At 63.6% G+C, this 23,273-nt stretch overlaps 2 protein-coding genes and 1 long non-coding RNA gene across 5 annotated transcripts; 1 reads left to right on the top strand and 2 right to left on the bottom strand.

The window, feature by feature from the left end:
- Positions 1–222: 222 nt before the first annotated feature.
- LOC128312947 (uncharacterized) lies at positions 223–5,179 on the bottom strand. The gene is made up of 3 exons (XR_008292933.1): positions 4,053–5,179; positions 2,138–2,294; positions 223–2,043 (listed from the first exon to the last, which is right to left on the bottom strand). It is a non-coding gene; the product is annotated as an uncharacterized LOC128312947 (long non-coding RNA).
- Positions 5,180–5,222: 43 nt separating this feature from the next.
- IGSF8 (immunoglobulin superfamily member 8) lies at positions 5,223–12,247 on the top strand. The gene is made up of 7 exons (XM_027048457.2): positions 5,223–5,449; positions 8,505–8,882; positions 9,568–10,029; positions 10,376–10,783; positions 10,986–11,399; positions 11,681–11,811; positions 11,982–12,247. Exons 1-6 carry the CDS (start codon positions 5,386–5,388, stop codon positions 11,794–11,796), a joined length of 1,842 nt encoding a protein of 613 aa, XP_026904258.2. The 5' UTR covers positions 5,223–5,385; the 3' UTR covers positions 11,797–11,811; positions 11,982–12,247.
- Positions 12,248–14,927: 2,680 nt separating this feature from the next.
- Positions 14,928–22,900, bottom strand: KCNJ9 (potassium inwardly rectifying channel subfamily J member 9). 3 transcript variants are annotated; one of them, XM_053208864.1, is made up of 4 exons: positions 22,693–22,900; positions 21,554–21,763; positions 19,377–20,242; positions 14,928–16,975 (listed from the first exon to the last, which is right to left on the bottom strand). In XM_053208864.1, the coding sequence occupies exons 3-4, from the start codon at positions 20,221–20,223 to the stop codon at positions 16,644–16,646; spliced, it is 1,179 nt and encodes a 392-aa protein (XP_053064839.1). In that variant the 5' UTR covers positions 20,224–20,242; positions 21,554–21,763; positions 22,693–22,900; the 3' UTR covers positions 14,928–16,643. The 3 variants fall into 3 exon arrangements, with proteins under 3 accessions (XP_053064839.1, XP_026904511.1, XP_053064840.1); XM_027048710.2 differs by having other exon boundaries at positions 21,554–22,900; XM_053208865.1 differs by lacking the exon at positions 21,554–21,763.
- Between the last annotated feature and the right edge of the window lie 373 nt (positions 22,901–23,273).

Raw genomic sequence — 23,273 nt, 5'->3', positions numbered from 1 at the left:
GTATTCCCAGGGCCGCCTCGGCCACCGCCACACACACACACACACACACACACACACACACACACACACACCCCTCTTGCTGATTTCCCCTTTTCCTGAGCCTCCAGAGCCACATCCATTTATTCAGCAAACATTTCTTGAACACCCACTATGCGCTAAGAGCTGGGGATTGCACTGGTGGAAAAGCTATTTCAAATGTTTATTTATTTATTTTTTGAGAGAGAGAGCGAGCGCAAGCGGGGGGAGGGGCAGAGAGAGAGGGAGACACAGAATCCCAAGCAGGCTCCAGGCTCCGAGCTGTCGGCACAGAGCCCGACACGGGGCTCGAACTCACAAACCATTAGATCATGACCTGAGTTGAAGTCGGACGCTTAACCGACGCAGCCCCCCCAGGCGCCCCGAAAAGCTATTTCAAAAGGTTGTAGAGGCGTGCCTATACAATACGTATGCACTGATGCTTGTGTGTAATATGAATAAGTGTGCAGGTTAGGGAAGCAGGAGGGAGAAGAATGTTCCAGAGTCAAAAAGCTTACAGTTGGATCTCAGTGCTGCCATGTAGCTAGGTGACCTTGGGTCACTTACATAACCTCTCGGGGCCTCCTCTCCCATCTGCAAAACAGGCCACGAGAGCGCTCGCCCTGCGGGGTGCTGGGAGGACTGACCGGAAGACTGAGTGAGCGCAGGGTGCTTAGCGGGGAGCCCCGCACAAAGCAGGTGCACGGGAAGTACTAGCAACAACTGCTGCCTCCTCCCCATCTTGCTCAGAGCTGGGTGTGCACAAACTCATCAATGACCTGTTCTCCAAATCTGTCCCTTGCTCAACCTCAATGACTCAGAGGCAGCCACCTGGCGCTCACCACCTCCTGTCCCCTGAGGCTCTTCTAGAAGACGCAGCCCACAAATCTCTGTCTAGCAAACCGCTGCCTTCTTCTGCCCTTGATCCGCTCCCCACTGCCCCACCCGCGGGCTGCTGGGCTGGGGAACGAGCGACACATTGCGGGGGCTGCCTCAGCTCTGGGCTACCCTCCACCGGGATGTCTGCGCCATCAGCTGGCTGGGCGAGGGGGAGAGGGAGTTGGGGAGCCTCCGGGGAGGGGGAGGAGCCCAGGCAACCAGCACTCCCGGACTGGGGAGCCAGGGAGGGCGGGCGAGGGGATTCCAGCTCAACGGGATCCATACTTGGCATTCGGGAGTGGGTGGCAGCTGGCGCTAATCCTGGGTATAGAAATGGCAGGGCCTCCCTGGGAGCCAGGGCCAGGTCATGCTGAGGCCAGCAGTGGCACTGGGGCCCCTCTGTTCTTGAACAGCTGTCTACACCTTTGGCATAGGGTTTGAGAGCTGGGGAAGGAGTGTGGGCTCAGCCAGGACAAGAGGAAGGTTCAGAGAACAGACACACACACACAGGCTAGTGCAGGAGTCCCTCATGAGGGTGGGGTGCCTGGCTGGGGAGGAAGGAGGGAGAGGGTCCAGTAGGCATGTGTGTGGGTGCGGGAGATGACTCCGGTTTTGCGGGTGTGCACCTGGGTCCCGGCGTGGAAGCCTCTCGTTTCGGTGCGAGCTGGGGCGAAGGGGCGTTTTGGCTCTAGCTCTGTCTTGTCTCTTTGCCTGAGCCTCTCCAGCAAGTCGGCAGAGAGAGGTTTCCCTTTTTGGAGGGTGGGAAAATATGGCTCATCAGGCGGTATGGTCACGGCCTTATAAACACACATAGATCATAGGACATTCCTCTGTGTGACCCTTAGCTCCACCGAGCTGGGATTTGTACACAGGAGAGAGAGAGAGAGAGAGAGAGAGAGAGAGAGTGTGTGTGAGCTAAGGACTACGTGTGTGTGCGAGTGTGTGTGTGTGGCGTTCCCTGTGTCTGACGTCTGCCGGGTATGTGTCTCTGTGTCTTTGATGCGTTTGTCACGTCTTCAAGGCGCTGCCTGGGTCCACAGCTGGGTCTGTGCTTGTGAGTGCTGGGTCCACGTTTGCCTTCAAGAAGTCATGTCACGGGGGGTCAGAAGCCCAGGCTCTTCCACACCTCAAACAATCCTAGGCTCAAACCTGCGTTTGGACAGTAACCAATCCATTTACCTTGGACGTGTTCCTGCACTTCTGTCCGCCTCAGTTTCCTCCCAGGGATAATAATAGCACTAACCTCCCAAGGTTCTGGCCAGGACTAAGTGAGATTAAATCACGCGCCTGGCACAGGTCAAGACACGTTAACCGTCCAGTCTTTGAGAGTGCCTCTCAGAAAACCACGTCTTCGTAGTTGTGCCCATAATGTGTGACACCTCCGTCGGATTAGAAGTCGTCTGTAAAAAGAAATGTTTTAACGTTTATGTATTTTTGAGAGGCAGAGCATGAACAGGAAAGGGGCAGAGCGAGAGGAAGACGCAGAATCCGAAGCGGGCTCCTCCAGGCTCCGAGCTGTCCGCACAGAGCCCAACACCAGGGGCTCGAAGGCACGAGCTATGAGATCGTGACCTGGGCCAGAGTCCGACCTTTAATGGACTGAGCCACCCAGGCGCCCCCGGATTAGAAGTCGTTTTAAGGCAGATCACGGATCTTAACTATTTTCTGACGACACTCAGTGCAACCCCTTGTTCGTGGGGTTCGTGGGCAGCAGGTGGTGCCACAGGGATGAAGGCCCCCTCCACGCCCACCGGTGCACCCCTCCCCCGTGTCTCTCTGCAATCCCAGGCCCCCTCCCTCCTGTCTCCGCCAGCCTTCCTCCTTTCTCCGCTCACAGCTCCACAAGCATCAGCCAAGGCGCCAGGTGGGCCTGTGTGGCCCTCTCCCGTCTACAGGGTGTGTCCCTCCCCCGCAGCGCGGGCGCCTGTGTTGTGTGCATGTGTCTGTGCGTCGCTCTGTCGCGGCTTGAGTGACGTCTGCCTCGGTACGAAGCTGCTCTGTGTTTTGGCGGGTGCAGGCGTCCGTCTGCTGCGCGACGCGCCCCGGTGCTGGGCCTGCTTTCCTCCCCCTCAGCGCTGCCGGTTACATAAGCGGGACTCGGGCCTGGGCCCTGGGCGCCCCCTGCTGGCAGCCTCCGGAACTCCCGGTCCAGGGAGGGGCTTGTGGAAGAAACTGGTTCTGCCCTCTCATAACGCTCACATTGGGGGTGGGCTATTACTTGCTTATGGCCTGTCTCCCTGGCACGACCGTATGTTCCCTGAAGGCAGGCGACCGGGTCTGCCACGCTTGTCACAGCATCTCCGGTGCCCAGTACCAGGCCTGGCCTAGTCAGTGTTTGTTGACTAACTAAGTTTATAGGGTGCAGAAGCTTGAGAAGGGAGACAGTGGGATGTGGGAAGGTTTGGGGCTCTGGGGACAGGCAGGCCTGAGCTCATCAGACACTGGCCACTTAAAAGCTGTGTGGCCTTGGCGAAGACGCTTAACCTCTCTGAACCTCCAGTTTCTCATCTGTTAAATGACACCATCTGGCAAAATATGCTGTCAAGACTAGAAACGATACCCGGAGGGGCCTACTGTGTAGGCATCCCATAAACGGCATTGGGACGATCGGATGGGCAACGTCTCCCAGCTCTCAAGCATCAGGAAGGCAGAGCAAGTGCACTCTGCTCCCCGCCAAAAGGGAGAGCGGTTTCCCTTTAAAGCTTCCCTATGCCTTTCCGTTTTCACATCGCCCAGAACCACGCATGGATGCATTTAGGTGAAATGGATCTGGAGAAATCAGGCTGTGAATATCTCAGAGTGGGAGGAAACAGGCACCTGGGCCAGTCCTGGAAGTCTTGGGAGGGAGGGCTGTCCCTTGCTGAGATCCGCATTCTGCGAAAGAGTTTCTCTGATCTCTGAATGTGGCTTCAACTGAGCACGTCCTCTGAGCCAGGCACTGACTGTATCCAGGGAAGATCTGGTCTGACCTGTCACTTCCCCTCTTGGGGCCTCAGTTTCCTCCTCTGTAAAAGGACTGGGAGGGCGTGGGGACTGGGAGGGGCATGGGCTGTGGGGTCACTTCCCAGGGCCGGCTCCTTTGACAGCCTAAGCTTTGCAGACCTGGCTGTCCCTTCTCCTGCCTGGCCCCATCCTTCCTGCACCTGCCCATGCCCCACCTGCTCCGTGGCTGGGAAGAGACCCTCTTCCCATCCTCCTGCCTCCTGGGCGGGCCCCACCGTTCCCAGTGCCAGCGGAGTCCAGCTCTCCTCACTGGAGACAGACTCCTTCATGCAATCACCTCGCTGCTCCTATAAACGCTAAGCAAAACCTCTCTCAGGAAGCGGTTTAAATAATCATTCAGAAACGAAAACTAAACCCCATAAACACCCTATCTCCTATTCCGTGTCATCTGTGCCAAGAACCTCGTGTACATTATGTCAATTAATCGTCACAAAAGCGCCTTGGGGTGGATGTCGTCTCAGTCCAGTGTGCCACCAGGGAAACAGGTTGAAGGACGTTAACCAACTGGACGGGATCCCCAACCAGGAAGTGATGGCGCCCAGACGGCGCACCCTCCTAACCCACTCCCTCTGGTTCTGCCCCGAGGGGGTGGCAAACAGGTCTCCCGCGACCTTGTGAGGCCTCGCTGCGCCCTTCAGCCCCGGCCCTCCGCATTCCGGAACTCCTGGGTCCCGCCCATCCTCACTAGAGCGGGGTTTGCAGCGAGGCCTAACGGCCCACGGCAAGTGATTGGATCCTAAGTGCGTGGCCAGTCACCTGACTGACCCCAAGGCCCCCTCACCCAACTCTCAGGGAAAGGCCGGAAGGTGCGGGGCGGTGGGACGATGCGGGGTAGGGATTTGGCTGAGCCCAAGTGCCGCCCCCTGGTGCCGGCCGGGGGTCGGGACGGAGCCCGGACCCAGGTAGGCGGGTCGGGCCCCGGTCCCGGCGTCGGGGCGGGGCTGAAGTCGGGGCTGGGGCGGAGCCCGGACCGAGAAGGGCGGAGCGGGGCCGGGGTCAGAAGTCAGGTTAGTTCTGGGACCGGGGTCTGGGAGGCTCTGAGCGGGTCCGGGGTCCGGGGTCTGAGGGGGTCCAGGGTCCGGGTACGGAGCGGAGACGGGACGGGTTCAGGGTCCGGGGTCTGGGAGAGTTCGGGATGAGGGGTTGGGGTGGGGCTGGGACCGAGATCGGGGCGGGGCGGGGCGGGGCTAGGGGCGGGGTGGAGCCCGGGCTCCGGGGCGGGGCCAGGGGCAGGCGGGGTCGGGGCGGGGCTTGGGGCGGGTCGGGGCGGGGCGGGGCGGGAATGGTCTCCGCGGAAGGAGGGAAAGCGGTAGGAAGAGGAAGGGGGAGGGAGGGGACTTGGAAGCGCCCGCGCCGCTCGGCTCCGTTGCGTGCACCAGCGCCTCGCTGCTCCGCTTCGTGCCCCCTACCCGGGCATGCGCCCCCGAGCCCCCGTCCACTCAGAGCCCGCGCCGACCCCCGGAGCCTCCCCAAAGCCGGCCGCGCAGGATGGGCGCCCTCGGTCTCTCGCCGCGGCTCCCGCTGCTGCTGCTCCTGCTGCTGCTAATGCTGGGTAAGCCGGCCCCCGCCCCGGCCCCCAACCCTGCCGGCATGTGCCTGCCACCTGGCGCTCGGCCCGGCCCACCTCCCCAGCGTTTCGGGGCCCCTCGCACCCGTTTCTCCGTCAGGGGCGCCTCGAGCTTCCCCGAGCTCGGCGCCCAGCTGCCCGCCGAGCCAGACCCCCAGCTCTAGGCCCCGGGCTGGGGCCCAGTGAGGACCCACCGAGGTGCCACCCCCAGGCCGCGGGGTCGGCCCCACCTCTCAGTCGGCGTACTCAGGTCCTGGGGTCTCTGCGCCCAAATGCTACGTCTCCCTCCGCCTCACACTGAGCTTCAGGCCCAGCTCTGAGTGCCCTCCCTGCGTGGGCAGTGCTCGCCCGTCTTCGTAATTGCCCGGAGTTGGCTGGAGGCCCAGGGGCCGGTTCTGCCCATAATCTTTGAAGTTCAGTCTCCCCTGATGGTTCCCCTCCGCCCCACTTCATCATCTGATGTTTGGGGCACTTCCGCCTCTTACGCCGTCTCCACGCGGGGCGGGGTCTCTCTTTGCCCACTTTCTCTCTCTCAGGTCGCACTTGACTCTGTAGCCCCCCACCGCTGGTCACACCCCCTTAGTCCCCCCACCTTCCCCGCCTCAGGGGAAAGCAGGCTCCATGGACTGATGCTGGGATCTCCAAGCACCCTGCATCCGTGGGGGTGGGTGATCATGGCGAGGTGTTCTGGCCACCGCTGGGTGGATGCATCAGGGCCCTGACAGTGCAGTTGTTTTTGGCCTGAACTGGAGGGTTCCCTTAGGAGCTTGTCTGGGGAGGAGCATGGCTTCCAGACAGGGAGGCTGCCTGTACAGATGTTGGGGAGACCCAAGCCCTTGAAGCAAGAAAGAGCACCGCGTGGGGGTGGCCTTGCCACCCGGATTCAAAGCTGCCATAGTCAAGGCGCAGGCTGACGACGTAGCCCCAGCAGCCTGTTTCCAGACCAGAGCCCCACCGCTGTGCCAAGCAGAGCCTCGCCCCTGGCTGCATAGGTCCCTGGGCCCTGGGGAAACAGAATGAGGCCTCTCCTTGGAGCCCTGGGTGGGAGGCAGGAGGGAGTTGCTGTGGGGCCCGGTTGCCTAGCAGTTGGCCCGTTGTCCCCAGTGGGCAGCGTGGAGTGGAAGGGCCCAGAGGAGGTGGGGAGGGGTGGGGCACAGACTTGGAAGAGCCCGCAGAGATCTGCCTGCCCACCGCGTGCGGGTATTTCCATTCATTCCGAAGATGAGGAAAGTGAAGTGACTTGCCCCAGAGAACACATCTAGGGAGCGCTAGGGCTTGGATTCGAACCCAGGTCCGATGGACCCCAAAGCAGGTGTCTGCCCCTGCTCCCCGCTCTGGCCTGGGAAGGGAGCTGCCTGGCAGCTGGTTTCCTAAGGCGGCTGGCTGACTTTCCCATGGGGATCTCCAAGCATCAGCAGCTGTGGAGCCAGGAAGGAGGGAGGGGGCCCTTCTGAGCAGAGTCTGCCCGGAGGCCCAAAGGTGTCAGCTCAGCTGTCTCCACCGTCACCTAGATTATGAAATGCCCTAGGGTAGGGCCCTCCTGAGTCACAGGCTCACTCACTGTCAGAATGGAAGCTCTTAGTTCTCCTCCAGTGTGGAAACCAGCTTGGGAGAACAAGGGATTTGTCCATGCAGCTGGGCACGGGGCACGGGGCTGGGGCCGGGACCCGGACCCAACCTGCTGAACCCAAGCGACCGCAAGTGCCTCCCTCCTCCCTGGACTCAGCCACAGGAAAGGGCTAAGAGCCCAGCTTCTGGAGGAGCCAGAGAGCAGAGCTTGACCACAAACTTGGTGTTTTTCTCCAGCCTCTGCAGAAAGGCCCTGGGTATGCCCCTGGGAGTGATGGGAATTCTGGTTGGTGAGGTCAGTCTCCCCGGGCCCGGGCCTCTGCTAGGATTTCCCCCTCTTCTTCCCTGGCTTTGTCGCTCTGCAGGGACCTGTGGAAGCCATCTAAGGATAGTAGGATCTTGGTCAAGACATTATACTTCTGCCTGAACATTTCTCCTGTGTGAAATGGAGGCAGGGGGCTGGCCCAGCCCTCCTTCCTGGAGTTCTGTGATCTTATCCAGTGGGGCTACGGAAGGACGGATGCAAGGAGAGAAGGAAGAAGCAGAGCCCTCCAAGGGCCTCAGGAGTATCTGCTGGGGGCAGCGTAGGGCCTGGAGGTGGGGGCAGCATGGGGAAGAAGAGAATTTTGGCCTGTCTGAGGAGAGAAAGACAGGAAGGGGTGGCCCGAGTTTGTGCCTCCCAACACAGAGGGAACCTTATGTAAATGAATGCACACCGTATGCAAATGAAGGCTTTTGTTAGGGAGTTGGGAGGGGGGCTTTGTGCATCCACTGGGTCAGCCTAGAAGATTGGGGGTGGGGGTGGGGCTTGGGGAGCGATCTGCTGCCCCCAGAGGCCAGGGCGGAGGCTGGTTCTTGCCCCATAAGCCTCAGCTGCCTCGGCAGCCCTGTGGGATGGGAGAAGCAGTGAGCTCATGGCACAGCTGGACAGGGCGGGGAGGGCATTGTGTGGTGAGAACTGACTGGGTCTGTGCCCTGTCCTGCTCGGGCCACTGGCTCCATTGTCTGGAGTCCCCTGGTCCAGGTGACACAGCTGAGCCAACCCGCCCTTCTAAGCAAGATTTTGCCAGCTCCCCTCCAACAAAGGAGAGGGACGTGGGGACTGAGTCCCTTAGCTGGAAGGCTCCGCTGACCGGGCCCCAGAACGCACGAGAGTGGGGAAATGGGGGAGGGAATCCAGGTACAGCTGGAATCAAGGAACGGAAGCAGAAAGACTTCTTTCTGCCCGTAGGGGCCTTACTTCTGACCCGCCGGAAATGGGGTGTTTCTGGGTCCTGAGGCAAACCCGGGTCTGTGACCAACTCGAGATCCGGGTGTCTTACCTCCCGGCATCCTTTCCCTGGGTCCCAGCCGGGTCCCAGCCTTCCCCAGGTCTCCGGTCCTTCATTGGGCAGGGGGCAAGAGCGGGGCTGGTAGTGGGCGATGCGGCGGGGACCCAGGCATCTCCGGCATCTCCCGTCCTTCCCTACAGGAGCCGAGTGCTTCGCCCGGGAGGTGCTGGTCCCACAGGGGCCCCTGTACCGCGTGGCTGGCACGGCCGTCTCCATCCCCTGCAATGTCAGTGGCTACGAGGGCCCTGCCCAGCAGGACTTCGAGTGGTTCCTCTACAGGCCTGAGGCCCCAGAGGCCGCGCTGGGCATCGTCAGCACCAGGGATGCCCGTTTCTCCTACGCTGTCTTCGGGCCCCGCGTGGCGGCCGGTGAGGTGCAGGTGCAGCGTCTCCAGGGGGACGCCGTGGTGCTCAGGATCGCCCGCCTACAGGCCCAGGATGCTGGCATTTACGAGTGCTACACCCCGTCCACGGACACCCGCTACCTGGGCAGCTACAGCGGCAAGGTGGAGCTGAGAGGTAGCGGCCCCGGGCGGGGGGGCGAGGCCCACCCACGCAGAAGGCGCAGCATCGGGGCCAGGAGGGACCTGTCTAACCACCCCTCAGGTTTTGCAGCTGGGGAAACTGAGGCCCAAAGGGGTTACGGGACTCGCGCAACATCGCCCACAAGCCGGTGGCCGGTCTGGGCCTCTAACCGAGGTCTCTTCGTTCCAGCTGCTGGCTCTTCCTGTTCTGTGGAGCTACCTCCGGGGAAAGGGGGAGCCAGTCCCCTCCATTCCCGGGTGGGGGGAGCCTGCTGGGGTGAATAGAGGCCATTCCTGGAGATTCCAGGATCCAGATCTGGGGGCGGAGGGGGAGGAAGTGGAGGTAGGGTAGGAGGAGTGAGGCCACGTGACATTCTTGCTCTCTTATATTTCTTTGTGTTCTGGGAAGGAGGACAGAGCCACTTTTCTGTAGTTCAAATAGGGGTCGGCTCCACACATACGGGTGAGTAGGCGACGGGCTGGGCTATGAACTTTGACAAGTATTTATTGAGCGCCTGTGGGGTGCCCAGCACCATCCCTGGCACCACTGGGTGAGAGAAGAGATCACCCGGCCCTGTGGGAGCTCACCACGGTCTATTTCAGGAAGCAGGTGGTACACGGGGAATAGCAACGAGGGCCACCGGCTCCCAGCCCTCCCCCACTCCGGCCGTTCTCTCCAGTTCTTCCAGATGCGCTGCAGGTGTCTGCCACCCCCCCGGGGCCCCGAGGCCGCCAGGCCCCCACTTCACCGCCTCGCCTGACGGTGCACGAGGGGCAGGAGCTGGCGCTGGGCTGCCTGGCGCGGACGAGCACGCAGAAGCACACGCACCTGGCCGTGTCCTTCGGGAGAGCGGTGCCCGAGGCGCCCGTAGGGCGAGCGACGCTGCAGGAAGTCGTGGGGCTCCGGCCCGACCTGGCCGTGGAGGCCGGGGCTCCCTATGCTGAGCGGCTGGCTGCAGGGGAGCTGCGGCTGGGCAAGGAGGGGGCCGAGCGCTACCGCATGGTGGTGGGGGGCGCCCAGGCCGAGGACGCGGGCACCTACCACTGCACGGCTGCCGAGTGGATTCAGGATCCCGACGGCAGCTGGGCCCAGATCGCGGAGAAGAGAGCTGTCCTGGCCCACGTGGACGTGCAGACGCTGTGTGAGTGCCACGGGCCCACGGTGGGAGCTGGGGGCTGTGGTGTCGCAGTGGGCCCCGTGGCCGAGGGCGGGCACCGGACGGTCCCTGCCCGACTCCAGGGAGCCCGTCTTCCGCAGTGAGCCGTCCCGTTTGCATCACTTCCCTCCCGTGGTGGGTTTTCTCTGCTCCGAAGTTGGGTGTGGAGATGGGAGGGCCATGGCCAAGGGCCGAGAGTCAGGCCCTGGGTGGGCGCCACGGTCCTACCCTGTGACAGTGCCGCTGTCCAGGAGAGAACTACGGGTGGGGAGTCGGGAGCTCTGTGCCCCCTGCTGCCTGCGTGACGCCCCTTCCCCGTCCTGTGTTGCAGCCAGCCAGCTGGCAGTGGCCGTGGGGCCCGGGGAACGGCGGATCGGCCCCGGAGAGCCCTTGGAACTGCTGTGCAACGTGTCCGGGGCGCTGCCCCCGCCAGGCCGCCACGCTGCGTACTCTGTGGGCTGGGAGATGGCCCCTGCCGGGGCCCCTGGGCCCGGCCGCCTGGTAGCCCAGCTGGACACAGAGGGTGTGGGCAGCCTGGGCCCTGGCTATGAAGGCCGGCACATCGCCATGGAGAAGGTGGCGTCCAGAACCTACCGGCTCCGGCTGGAAGCTGCCAGGCCAGGTGACGCGGGCACCTACCGCTGCCTGGCCAAGGCTTACGTCCGAGGGTCTGGGGCTCGGCTTCGAGAAGCGGCCAGTGCCCGCTCCCGGCCACTCCCGGTGCACGTGCGGGAGGAAGGTGAGGGGGTGGCTGGGGCCTGGCCAGGGTCCGGGGCTGGTGGGACCTCTTCCTTCTGCTTCTGTGCATCCCCCCCTGCTCCGCCCCGGCTGCTGCCATGCCTCGGTCTCCCCGCTTCTCTTCTTCAGGACTGGGGTGTCGCTCGGACAGCAGTCCCGACCCCACACCCCTCTGACCCCACGTCCTCGTCCTCGTCCTGCAGGCGTGGTGCTGGAGGCCGTGGCCTGGCTGGCGGGAGGCACCGTGTACCGTGGGGAGACGGCGTCCTTGCTCTGCAACATCTCTGTGCGCGGCGGCCCCCCGGGGCTGCGCCTGGCTGCCAGCTGGTGGGTGGAGCGACCCGAGGAAGGGGAGCTGAGCCCTGCACCTGCCCGGCTGGTGGGCGGTGTGGGCCAGGACGGCGTGGCAGAGCTGGGGGTCCGGCCTGGAGGAGGCCCGGTCAGCGTGGAGCTGGTGGGGCCCCGCAGCCACCGGCTGAGGCTGCACGGCCTGGGGCCCGAGGACGAAGGCGTGTACCACTGCGCCCCCAGCGCCTGGGTGCGGCATGCCGACTACAGCTGGTACCAGGCCGGCAGCGCTCGCTCGGGGCCCGTCACGGTGTACCCCTACACGCACGGTGAGTGACCCCTGCCCGCCCCCCGCTTCAGCCGGGGCCCTTGTTCTGCCCCTCCCATGTGCCCCTCCTGCTCCCGTCCCCCCTTCTCCTGCGTGAAAACCCGCTTTCGTCCCATTCTGGCCCCAGCATCCCCGCTGAACCTGGTCTGGGAGGAGAGGGCAGGGGGGCGCCGTCTGGGAATGGAGGAAGGGGGCCCGCGACCCGGCAGCGAGGGCGCTGGGACGCGGGCGTGGCAGGGTAGTGGCACCCCGGGCTGAACAGAGCCGTCCGCTCTCTCCCAGCCCTGGACACCCTGTTTGTGCCCCTGCTGGTGGGTGCTGGGGTCGCCTTAGTCACCGGGGCCACCGTCCTTGGTACCATCACCTGCTGCTTCATGAAGAGGCTTCGAAAACGGTGACCCGTTGCTCCCCAGGTGAGGGCAAAGAACCCCCGACCTTGCTGTCTCCCCCCCCACCCCCCCCTGGCCCGGGCCTCCCTGCCACCGCGTGCTGGGGTGAGTGCCCCTCCCCGGCCCCGCCTGGGGGAGAAGCGGGCACCGGAGGGGGCTCTGTCCTTAGCGCACCCCGCGCTCTCTCTCCCCAGTTCTTGCAGGTGTGGACTGTCTTCCAGCCCAGCTCCAAGAGCACTTCTGGCTGCCTGGCTCCCCTCTCCCTCTGTCCCCCCTTCCTTTAATTTATTTGGCCTCCCCACCCAGAGTGGGGGCCGTGGCCCCCAGCCCCCACTCCTCCCTTCCCGGCTCCCCGCTCTGGCCTTCTGTTGTTGATCTCATGCCCATCCCACGGGGAGACCATCCCCTGTCCTAGAATTCGTTTTTCTAAAATGTGAATAAACTTGTTTTATAGAACCCAGGGCTGGCGTGCCTTCCTGCCCCGGGGCCGAGGGGTGTGGCCAGGCAGTCTGTTGGGGGGCTGATCGCCTATTCTGGACGACTCAGGCCTTCCTTCCCACCATAAACACCATCTGGCCTCTGTGGGCCGAGCCACCCACCCCAGGAGGGGACACCTGGGTCCCATCTGCTGCCCGAGCTGTCAGTGCCCTGCCAATCCCTGTCGGGGCTCCTCCTCGGGGAGGGGAGCACAGAGAGGGGGTGAGTGCACCGAGCCGGGCCCCCTCTCCCAGCCTCCTCCCATGTTGCAGGGTAGGGGCTTCTGATGAGCCCTTTTTTGAGCTCCCCACACCCCTCTGCCTTCTCATTCCTGGTCCTCAGGGTCTCGGACCTGACTCCTCCCATTTTCCCTCCGGGTCTTCCTTATTCTGTCTCGCAGCCCAACAGATGCCCCAGAGCACAGCCCCCTGGGGGGTGGGGAGGACGGCAGCCAGGGGAGGGCCTGTGTCCACAGAGCCCCCCCATAATGCCCCCCACAGCCTGCCTGTACCCCCCCAGGCCTTGGCCCATCTCCCTTCCAGCGCCCCAAGGGCCCCTCAAACTTGTCTTTGCTTCAAGAGTCTCCGATCTGAAAATTCTTAGCTGCCCTGCACCTTCAGGGGCACCCAGTGTACCTCTTTTAATGCAGCTGTTTAAACAGTTATCGAGTTTTCTCGACATTACTAGTTTTCTAAGTGTTATTTTTACAGGAGGGGACACTGAGGCCCAGAGAAGGGGTATAACTTGCCCAGAGTCCCAGAGCTAATTAGCGACCGTGTCGGGAGTACAGTCCAGGTCTCCTGACTCCCTGCGCCGTGCACGGTGGTGCCCTGAGCGGTCACCGAGTGGCCTGGATACAAACAGCCCGCCCCTCCGGTCCAGACCCCCCCCCCCCCCCACGTTTCCCCAAATTAAACCCAGCGACCCTATCCCACACCCCAACCTTTGTTCTTGAGGGGACAGCCGAGGCCAGGGCTCAGGGACCTCATCCTTGACCCGTGGTGACCCAGGTGGCCCTGTGACGTGAGGCAGACGTTTCTCTGAGCGGACCCACACCGGCAGCTCCCTCCGACCCCCTTCCCGGCTTTCCGGAGGCACAGGGGCCCACGGGATCCTGCTTCCCAGCCTGGAATGGAACAGACCGGGGTGCTTTCCTCTGAGGGGTTCAGTCTTTTATTAAAGGACAGGAGCAGGGTGTGGCCAGGACCAAGGGGTGGAGGTCACTGCTGGACCGGTGTCGTGGGAGCACACGCTTGCCTGGACAAACACTCCTCTCCCAGGAGGCCAGCCTCAGGTCCCCTCCACCTCCACCCTGTCCCAAGCTGCCCCTGCTCTCCCCTCGCCGTCCTGCTGGGCTGCCCCCGGCGACTCGGATGACACCAGGCAGGGGGTGGAGGTGGGATGGGAATAGCGTTTCCGCGGCCGGCTGGCCCAGCTGGGTGGACAACAGGCCACAGACACATCCGATGTCTGACCTTCTCGCTTCTCCCTCCAACGGGCACCCACGTGCAATCCTGCCTCTTGAGTCAGTTCTACAGGGGAGTCAGTCTCGGGCCACTGATGCCCTTTCCCCCCAGCACCCCCCCCGCCCCCCGCCGCCCCCAGGACTCCTGACGGCTTCGTCTTCCCCGAACGCCAACTCCAGCTTATCACTGCGGCGCTTCCACTGAGAGGTGAGTTTCCGGGCCCAGGGGTAAACGTGTCAGCCTGCATTTCAGGGTCCCTTTTCCCAGTCACGATAGCCCACCCTTTATATCCAGTCTCCTCCTGCTGCGATCTTCAGTTTTTCCTCAGCTACTCCTCAGCTTCCCCTCAGGTTCTCAGCACTCCTTAGCTACCCTCAGCTCCTCAGCTCAGCTACTCCTCAGCTCAGCTACTCCTCCTCAGCTCAGCTACTCCTCAGCTTCCTGTCAGCTCAGCTTCCCCTCAGCTCAGCTACTCCTCCTCAGCTCAGCTACTCCTCAGCTTCCCCTCAGCTTCTCCTCAGCTTAGCTACTCCTCAGCTTTCCCTCAGGTTCTGCTCAGCTTCGCCTCAGCTCAGCCACTCCTCCTCATCCCAACTACTCTTCAGCTTCCTCTCAGCTCAGCTTCCCCTCAGCTCAGCTACTCCTCAGCTCAGCTTCTCCTCGGCTTAGCTACTCCTCCTCAGCTCAGCTACTCCTCAGCTTCCCCTCAGCTACTCCTCAGCTCAGCTACTCCTCAGCTTAGATACTCCTCCTCAGCTCAGCTACTCCTCAGCTTCCCCTCAGGTTCCGCTCAGCTTCTCCTCAGCTTAGCTACTCCTCCTCATCTCAGCTACTCTTCAGCTTCCTCTCAGCTCAGCTTCCCCTCAGCTCAGCTACTCCTTCGCTTCCCTCAGCTCCTCAGCTCAGCTACTCTTCAGCTATTCCTCAGCTTTCCTCAGCTTCTGCTCAGCTATTCCTTAGCTGCCCTCAGCTGCTCCTCAGCTACTCCTCAGCTCAGCTTCCCCTTAGCTCAGCTACTCCTCAGCTTCTCCTCAGCATTCCTTAGCTACCCTCAGCTACTCAGCTTCCCCTCAGCTCAGCTACTCCTCAGCTTCCCCTCAGCTTCTCCTCAGCTCAGCTACTCCTCAGCTTCCCCTCAGCTTCTCCTCAGCTCAGCTATTCCTTAGCTTCCCCTCAGCTACTCCTCAGCTTCTCAGCTTCCCTTCAGCTTCTCTTCAGCTATTCCTTAGCTACTCTCAGCTTTTGCTCAGCTACTCCTCAGCTCAGCTACTCCTCAGCTTCCCCTCAGCCACACCTCAGCTACTCAGCTACCCCTCAGCTACTCCTCAGCTTTCCCTCGGCCCAGCTACTCCCCAGCTACTTCCCTTCAGCTTCTCCTCAGCTATTCCTTAGCTACCCTCAGGTACTCCTCAGCTGCTCCTTAGCTTCCCCTTCAGCTTCCCCTCAGCTACTCCTCAGTTTCTTCTCGGCTCCCCCTCAGCTTCTCCACAATTCCCCTTCAGCTCCCCCTCAACCACCCTTCAGCTCCTCCTCAGCTCAAATGCCCTACCTCCTGACGTGACTTCCAAGTCTATGTAGAGCAGTGGTTCTCAAAGTGTGGCCCCCGTACCAGCAGCATCGGCATGACCTGGGAACTTGCTAGAAATGCAAGTTTTTGGTCTCTACCCCACACCTATCGAGGCCGAAACTCCGGGAGCGGGGCCCAGCCGCCTGCATTTCCACAAGGTCTACAGGCGACTCTGATGGACACGCCAATTTGACAAGTGCTGGCTCACTCATTCTCTGTCGTTCTCTGGGCCTTACTCAGCCCCCAGCTTTCCCATCACCGAACCCTCCCGCCCTCTGCTCCGAGAGACGGTCGGGTTCTGTTTGAGCCACACCTGGTGCGGTTGCCTCAGGGACACCGTGTCCCGAGGACAGGAACCAGGTCTCCGAACGCCCGCCCCGCCTGTACCGGGTCAGTGCTCTGTACCCAACGTGCACCCGGTGAACCCCGCCAGTGGCTCCCAGGTCACCGTGCCCCGGGACAAACTCCGCTTTCCCACGGGCCCCTGTACCCTAGCTCGAGCGAACTCACTTTCTAGATCTCTCCTGGCCCTTCTTCTTCCCCAGAGCGTCCCTCTTCCTCTCCTGCCGCTGCAGTGCTATTTATGAGATCTCGTCGCGCTGTCAGAAAATAGCTGTCCCTGCTCCTCCTTCCCCGGGGCCCTGTCTCCCTGCACGTGGGGGCAAGGTCACTCACACCCGGCCGAGCCACCCCCGCAGCCTTTCGCCCTCCTGCTCCGGTCACAGTGGTGGGGGCGGGGCGGGGCGGGCACCCTCGGCCCGGCCCACCTCCGTCCGCGCGGCGTTCTCTCCTCGGGGTCAGCTCGGGCCACCGTGTCCAGCGAGACAGGTGGGCCGCAGCACGGGGAGGCTGGCCGGGGAGGTGAGTGGGGACTAAAACCCAGCCCGCACTCCGCTCCCCAAGCCGTGCCCTCTGGTTCCGGACGGCATCGGTTCCGGAGGGAAAGGGCGCCTTTCCAGAATTCGCACAGAGATGCCCCAGGGCCGAGCAGCGGCCCCGGGCCCGCCACCTGCGTCTGTCCGTCTACCTCCCCGTTGGCGTCCGTCCGTCTGCTCCCGTCTCCCCATCCAGCCCCGCATAGATCCATCCTTCTGTCCATCCGTCCACCCGTGAACAGACGTGAGGGCCGAACACACACAGGCTGGCACGTTACCCGTCCCCACCGTCCGTCCTCCCGAAACCAGGCCCCGCGCCGTCCGCTGGATTCTGGGCTTGCCATTCTGAGGGGGCTCTCCGGCCTCAGCGCGTCCCCCGAGGGGGCCTTGCCTGCCTCCTCCTCCGCCCGCGCCATCCAGCTCCCAGGTACCGGTGTCTGGCCCTGCCACAGGGGTCTGGAGGAAAACTGGTCACACCTTGGACTCGCTCTCCGGGGGCGGCAGGCAGCCGTTCTGCTCCTTGTCCGCGCCAGCCCCTCCGCCCGCGCCCTCCCCGGCCCCCTCCTCCTCCACCTTCTCATCCAGCCGGCTGGGGACGGACCAGTAAAGATGGGCGTCTAGGCGGGCGGCGGCCTCGGCCAGCTCCCGGGCGCTGCACGAGGGTGTGGGCACCTCGAAGGTCTGGTGGAAGCTGGCATAGTCCACCTCGTAGAAGCCGTCCTCCAGCGTGAGCACCGACGTGAACCGGTGGCCCCACAGCACCTCGTCCACCAGGTAGGAGCTCCGAGCTTGGCAGGTCATTCCTGCGGGGAGGGACGTGGGTCATGGCCCGGGGCGCGGGAGGGGCGGGGATCCCAGCCCCAGGCTTCCCTCTCCTGCCTCTCATTCCGCGACCCTATTCCACACTCTTCTCTCTGTCCCTCCCCACCCCTCTTTGGCCCAGCCCATCTTCTCCCCCTTCTCCACCCCTGTACCCGCCCGGCTCCCCCCTCTTCTGCATCCGCCCTCGCTCTCTGGACCCCCAGCCCACGCTCTCCCCTCCTCCCTGTGGGAGGTGCCCCATCAGAGAAGCTTAACCTTGACACTGACCTTGGGGACCATCTATCCAACTTCCCTCTGCACACAGGCCGTCCCACTGGAGCCCGACGACGGGCATCGAGCTTCTCCTTCCCACTACCCAGGATGGGGCGCTCACCGCCTCACAAGCGTTGACGCCCCGAACAGGTTGTTTCTAATAAGAGCTAAACTCTGCCGCTGGCCATTTCACACCCCTTCAAGTATCTGAAAACAGGAGCCTCGGGGCCCATCACGTCTTTTCTTCAGGCTGCACGTCCCTGGCTCCCTCCATCCTTCCTCCTGCCACCTGGCTCCCCCCGATTTTGCCGTCTTGATCGCAAACCTGAATGGCCGAGGGGACCCCTTTCGGCACTTTGAGCGTGATACGTGTCCGGCTGTGGCCCGCGCCACGCATGGAGAGGGCTCACCACCTCTCTCCGGCCATGAGGCTGTCGCTAATAGGGCCCAAGACTACGTTACATAAGTGTTTTTGGAAGCTGGATCACACTGCTGCAACATTAAGCCTGTGGCCAACTGAAACCCCCGGTTTTTTTTCGCCCCAGCTCTTCAATGCGGTGCTTACATAAGTGATTTTTCTAAAGCCTAAATGTAGAATTTTATATTTATTCCTTTTAAATGTCATCTCGTTGGGCTTTGGCTCATTTTACTTGGCTTTTCAAAAGCGTTTTGAATCCTGACTCTCTCACCCAAAATATTACCGTCCTCTCCAGCTCTGTCTCTCTAGAAACGTCGGACGAGCTCCCCTCCCGATCTCCTCCACGCCACCCTCCCCAGTCCTGCTCGCCCTGGGGCTGTGTCCCGTCTTCCCTGGCGGGTTGGCACACCCACCAGGGCAGGCGACCCTCCCCTAGGGTCTCTCCCCCAGCTCCTGTCCACCTCAGAACAAGGGGGAACGGGAGACGGAACGTTAGCTAGCCAGGGACCGGCTCTCCACGTTGCAAGCACTGCCCTGAGACCCCTTGGGGACACTGGCATTCTGACTCCTCTGGCGAAGGCTGGAATAGGAAGTGTCCAGTGGGGGAGGGGAAGAAGAGGCAGAAGGGACCCTGGGGGGAGAGCGGCTGTGAGGGAGGGAGGGCGCAGCAGGGACCCCTCTCCTTAGGGCTGTTGCTCAGGGCCTGGCAGGCGAGTGACAAGTGGCTGGACAGCAAGGAACGGGACCGGGGTGAGGAGGGGAAGGGTCAAGGGCTAGGGCAAGCATGGCGGAGGGGGGGGGGGCGGTGAGGAAGCCATGGGGGCACGGGGGCAGAGGGTGGTGCAATAGAGGCTTGGCAGGAAGGGCCAGGAAAGGGGTTTGAGGGCACCAGCCTGGGAAGCCGGCAGAGGCCGCCGCGCAGGCCATACCCCGCAGCCTTCTGCGGTTTTCGTACCCTCCTCCGGCTTCCAGATCTGAGGCCTGGAAGGACGTCATCTGCGCCCCTGCGCTGACCTCTTCCTACCTGCTCCCAAACCCTTCACTATGTAGGCCTGAGTCGAAGGTCCGGACATCACCCAGGCAGGGGGTGTTGACAGCTCCTTCTGGAAAGGGGCTAGCAATGCTAAGATCATCTAGTTCCTTGGTCAGCGGAAGTTGAGAGTCCTCGGATGGCTGGGGAAGCTGAGGCAGAAGTGAGCCCAGCTGTCAGCCTGTTCCTAAGCTCCAGCCCAGGAATAGCGCAAGCCACGGAAGGCCCTCACCACCAAGTTCAGGGGCCCGGACCCTCTCAGCGATGGAAAAAGCCCTGAAGGTACCCTTTCTTCCACCTTCCAACTCTGGACCACCAAACCCCGGAGCCGGGCTACCCCTGCCCTATCCGCTTATTACACCCGCGACTATGGACACCCGTCTCAACCTCTCCTCGCCGCGCAATGTCCCGTCTGAGAAATGGGCACGGTAAGGAGAACGGGCCCTCCCGGGGTCAGGAGCGTCGCCGGGACCAGAGGACCTCGGGGCCGCGCGGGCCACGCAGCAAGTGTGAGCTCCGCGACCGTGCCCCCCCCCCCCCCCCCCCCCCCCCCCCCGCTCCCGGTGACCCCGACCTCGCGGCCCCACCCCCGGGGGGGAGCGGCCTTCCGTCCGGCCCGCCCCCGCACCACCCCCGTTCCCTCCCCGGCCCTCCCCCCCCCCCCCCCCCCGCGCCCGCGCACCGGTGGCCTCCACCATGCCCTCGAGGATGACGACGATCTCGAAGTCGTCCCTCTCCAGGGCGCGGCGCGACGCCTCCCAGAAGGGGCTGGCGGCGTCGATTTCGTGGCTGATGACGAGCGGCGACACGAGGAAGAGGCGGTCGTCGCCCGTGTCGAAGCCCACGCTCAGGTCGGTCTGGTGCAGCGGGATGAACTCGCCCTCCAGCGTCTGGCGCGAGCGGATGAGCTTGGCGCGGATGGAGGCCTCGACGATGTGCGACGAGCGCAGGTCGCCCACGCGGAACATGAGGCACAGGCGCCCGTCGCGCAGCGACACCACGGCGTGCGACGAGAAGACGAGCGTGGCGGCGCGCTTGTTGGGCTGCGAGATCTTGACGAACATGCAGCCCACCATGAAGGCGTTCACCATGGAGCCCAGGATGGCCTGCAGCAGCAGCAGCGCGATGCCCTCGGGGCACTGGTCGGTGATGACGCGGTGCCCGTAGCCGATGGTGGTCTCCGTCTCGATGGAGAACAGGAAGGCGGCCACGAAGCCGTTGAGGTTGTTGACGCACGGCGTCCACGCCGCGTCGCCCAGGTGCTCCAGGTCGCCGCGGCCGTAGGCCACCAGCCACCAGATGGCGCCGAAGAAGAGCCAGGTGAGCGCGTAGGCGAGCACGAAGAAGAGCAGGCTCAGGCGCCACTGCAGGTCGGCCAGCGTGGTGAACAGGTCGGTCAGGTAGCGGCCCGGCTCGCGCACGTTGCCCTGCTGCACGTTGCACCTGCCGTCCTTCTCCACGTAGCGCTGGCGGCCGCGGCGGCGCGGCGGCTCGGGGCCCGGGGAGCGGGGGGCGCCGGCCCGCGCCATGGCGGCGGCCGCAGGGGGCCTGCGGGACGGGAGCGCCGAGCCTCAGCCCCCGCCGGCCGGCTCTAGGGGGCGGGGGGGGGGGGGGCGCCCCGCGGCCCCCGCCCCGCCCCCAGACACAGCCCCAGCCCCGCCCCCAGCCCCAGGCCCGCCCCCAGCCCGGGACGCCCCGCGGCCCCCGCCCCGCCCCCGACTCAGGCACAGCCCCGCCCCCAGCCCGGGGCGCCCCGCGGCCCCCGCCCCGCCCCCAGACCCACCCTCAGATACAGCCCCAGCCCCGCCCCCAGCCCGGGACGCCTCGCGCCCCACCCGCCCCGCCCCCAGACCCACCCTCAGATACAGCCCCAGCCCCAGCCCCGCCCCCAGCCCGGGGCGCCCCGCGGTCCCCGCCCCGCCCCCAGACTCAGCCCCGCCCCCAGCCCGGGGCGCCCCGCGGCCCAAGCCCCGCCCCCAGACCCACCCTCAGACACAGCCTCAGCCCCGCCCCCAGCCCCGCCCCCAGCCCGGGGCGCCCCGCGGCCCCCGCCCCACCCCCAGACCCAGCCCCACCCCCAACCCGGGGCGCCCCGCGGCCCCCACCCTGGGGCGCGGTGGGGGGCTGCCTCACACCCTAAGCCGGCCCACTGCCCTTCCCCCCCACCGGGCAAGGACCCCGGCCCCGAGGACCGTCCCCCCTCCCCCCCTCCGCTCCGCGCGCGCCCCAGACTGCGCGGGCCGCGTGCCCTCCACCCCCACCGTCCCGTCCCAAGTTCACCGCCCCCCCTCCCAACCCCGCACGCAGCCCTCCTCCTTGGCCCTCGCGCCCCTCGCTCGCTCCGCCCCCTCCCACATCTGTCGTCTTCCCCCCCCATCTGTCGTCTCTTTCCCCCCCCCCCCCCCCCCCCCGCTGCTGCCCGAGAAGACGTAGAAGGGGCAGAAGGTCAGGGCAGCATCTCCAGGGGGCAGGGGCTGTACGTTCCCACGTTAGGACGTTCCCACTGGCAGTCCTCCCGGAGGACTGAGCCCGCTCATCGCTGATGGGTGTCAGCCCCACGTCCCCCGGGTTCGTTCCACCGTGGGGACGGCCTGAAAAGGGGCAGCCGGGCTGCAGGGTATGAGATCAACACGGACCGCCGGGGTAGAGGAAGCACAAAGTTCACGAGGAGTTAGGCTTGTATACCCCTCTAGTCCCCGTCCCCCCTCGAGCCCTGTTCAGTCGGATCCAGTGCAGCACTAAGCACCCACATTTACCTCCCCGCTCCCTCCCGTTCTTTGGCGGCAGCCTCCCACTGGCTACCCTAAGCACAGCCCCCCCACCATATGGCCCAGAGCTCACATTCCAAGGGAAGCCCACCTGATTTCGCTTCAGATCCTTCCCCCCAGGAGCAATCTGGGCTGCAGTGTGCTGAGAGAGAGGTCCAGAGCCCCTCCCCCGGCCCCAGACCCCTGCAAGGAAAGCTTTAGAAGAAGGACGTGGTCCTGTTCAACCTTCCCTTCTTCCTGGGACTCGTTCTCTCCGCCCACTCCAGGGAAACCTGGGTTGGCTGGGATGGGGGAGGGGCGGCTGGACAGGAGGAAGGCGACAAGGATCACAGATGGCCTGGATGTTTGACCAAGGCCCCGGGGAGAGACTGCTCGGATATACAACTCCAATCCCAGCGCTCCAGAATTTAAGTTCTGGAATGAGGTGTTCGGCTGGAGTGTGTGTGTGTGTGTGTGTGTGTGTGTTTGGGGTAGAGGGCAGGAGGAAAAATAAAAAAAGACGCCTTGGAAGTTAGGGACACCTCCCCCACATTGATTTTCCAAGAGGAGTCAGGGGACACAGGGTCCAGTGCAGATCAGGGTCTTTCCCTCCCCCCACAATGAGCTTCCCTTTCCCTCCTTGCAGCCAGGGATGCCCGCTAGAAGTTCTCTCTAAGCACTGACTGGCTCAGAGACCCCAAGTCATGCAAAAGAGTACCTGGTTCCCACTTTTCCTAGCGTCAGCCCCAGGAAGGCTTCCAGATGTTCTCTCGGGGTCTTAGGTCATCTGAGCCCCCATCTGCCTGCTTAGGCAGATCTCTCTGCACAGGGGTGGGCAGGAACCCCAGGGTCGGATCACCCCCAGAATTCTCTTGCTTTCCACCGCCCCAGGGATCCAGGCGAGCCTTACTTCGTGTCCCCTCGCCTGTCTTCCTGAGCGGAGGCTGCATATTTCTCAGTGGGGAGGTAAAGGTGTGAAATACACTTGATTTCTGCACCTTCCCTCCAGAGACTCCTGTTCCTCCAGCTTACTCCTTATTTCTTGTGCATGCTGTGACCCCTTTCCAGAAGACCCCAGTGCCACATTTTCCTGGACCTCCCTTTCTCTCCCTGCGGAGTGCTGGCCAGCAGGGGGGGTTTAGTTTTTGGAAGGGGCTCTGGTGCAAGCTCCCTCAGGAACGAGCTGTTCCCAAGCCCCCGCTTGCCTTGGATTTAGGGGCCCAAACCCCAGTCCCCCGCAACTCAACTCACAGCGCGTGGAGAGGAGAGTAGCCGGCAGCAGAGACCCCTGGGGGGTAGCGTCCATGCCCCTGACACCACCCCTTCCCCGGCCCCCCTGGAGGGTGGGAGCCACAGGACACCGCTGTTCCTCCTAAACGTAGCGGCAGCTCCGACTAGGGCTGGCCGTCCGTGTCATCCACTTCCCAGGCTCCCCTGCTCCTCTCCTGTTTCCACAGCAACCAGTCTGGCGACAGCTCTAGAGCATCCCCCTCCTCTCCCCAGTCCTGGGTACCACTAGAGGCTGAGCCACACGCCATAGCTATTTTTAGCCCGAGTCCCTCCTCCTGGACAACTCAGAGCTCGCCTCCTCACCCCCTCAGAAAAAAAAAAAAAGAGAGAGAAGAGGAAAAAGCTGGCACGCTCCCTGAGAAGCTTTTTGCTCTGCGAAAATACGGGCCCTGGCGTGTTTGGGAATAAGGCGTTTGATCTCCTGGGGATTCGAGCCCCCCACCCCCACCCCCGGGAGCTGGCATCTCATCACCTCCAGCAGGGGTCTCTGGGTGCAGGCATGACCCTCAGGCAGGCACCATCATGTCGCCCCCTTTCGGAGA

The sequence above is a fragment of the Acinonyx jubatus genome, chromosome E4, assembly GCF_027475565.1.
Source record: "Acinonyx jubatus isolate Ajub_Pintada_27869175 chromosome E4, VMU_Ajub_asm_v1.0, whole genome shotgun sequence".
Taxonomy (NCBI): Eukaryota; Metazoa; Chordata; class Mammalia; order Carnivora; family Felidae; genus Acinonyx; species Acinonyx jubatus.
Note: the sequence above shows the minus strand (reverse complement) of the source record. Positions and strands in the feature narration are given on the sequence as shown.

Excerpts from the sequence above, each read along its gene's own strand:
- IGSF8 (XM_027048457.2), top strand. The coding sequence starts at position 5,386 with ATGGGCGCCCTCGGTCTCTCGCCGCGGCTCCCGCTGCTGCTGCTCCTG. Across the intron at positions 5,450-8,504 it reads CCTGCTGCTGCTAATGCTGG|GAGCCGAGTGCTTCGCCCGG; the intron begins GTAAGCCGGCCC and ends CCTTCCCTACAG. Across the intron at positions 11,400-11,680 it reads GGTGTACCCCTACACGCACG|CCCTGGACACCCTGTTTGTG; the intron begins GTGAGTGACCCC and ends GCTCTCTCCCAG.
- KCNJ9 (XM_027048710.2), bottom strand. The coding sequence starts at position 20,223 with ATGGCGCGGGCCGGCGCCCCCCGCTCCCCGGGCCCCGAGCCGCCGCGC. Across the intron at positions 16,976-19,376 it reads GGGCATGGTGGAGGCCACCG|GAATGACCTGCCAAGCTCGG; the intron begins GTGCGCGGGCGC and ends CCCTCCCCGCAG.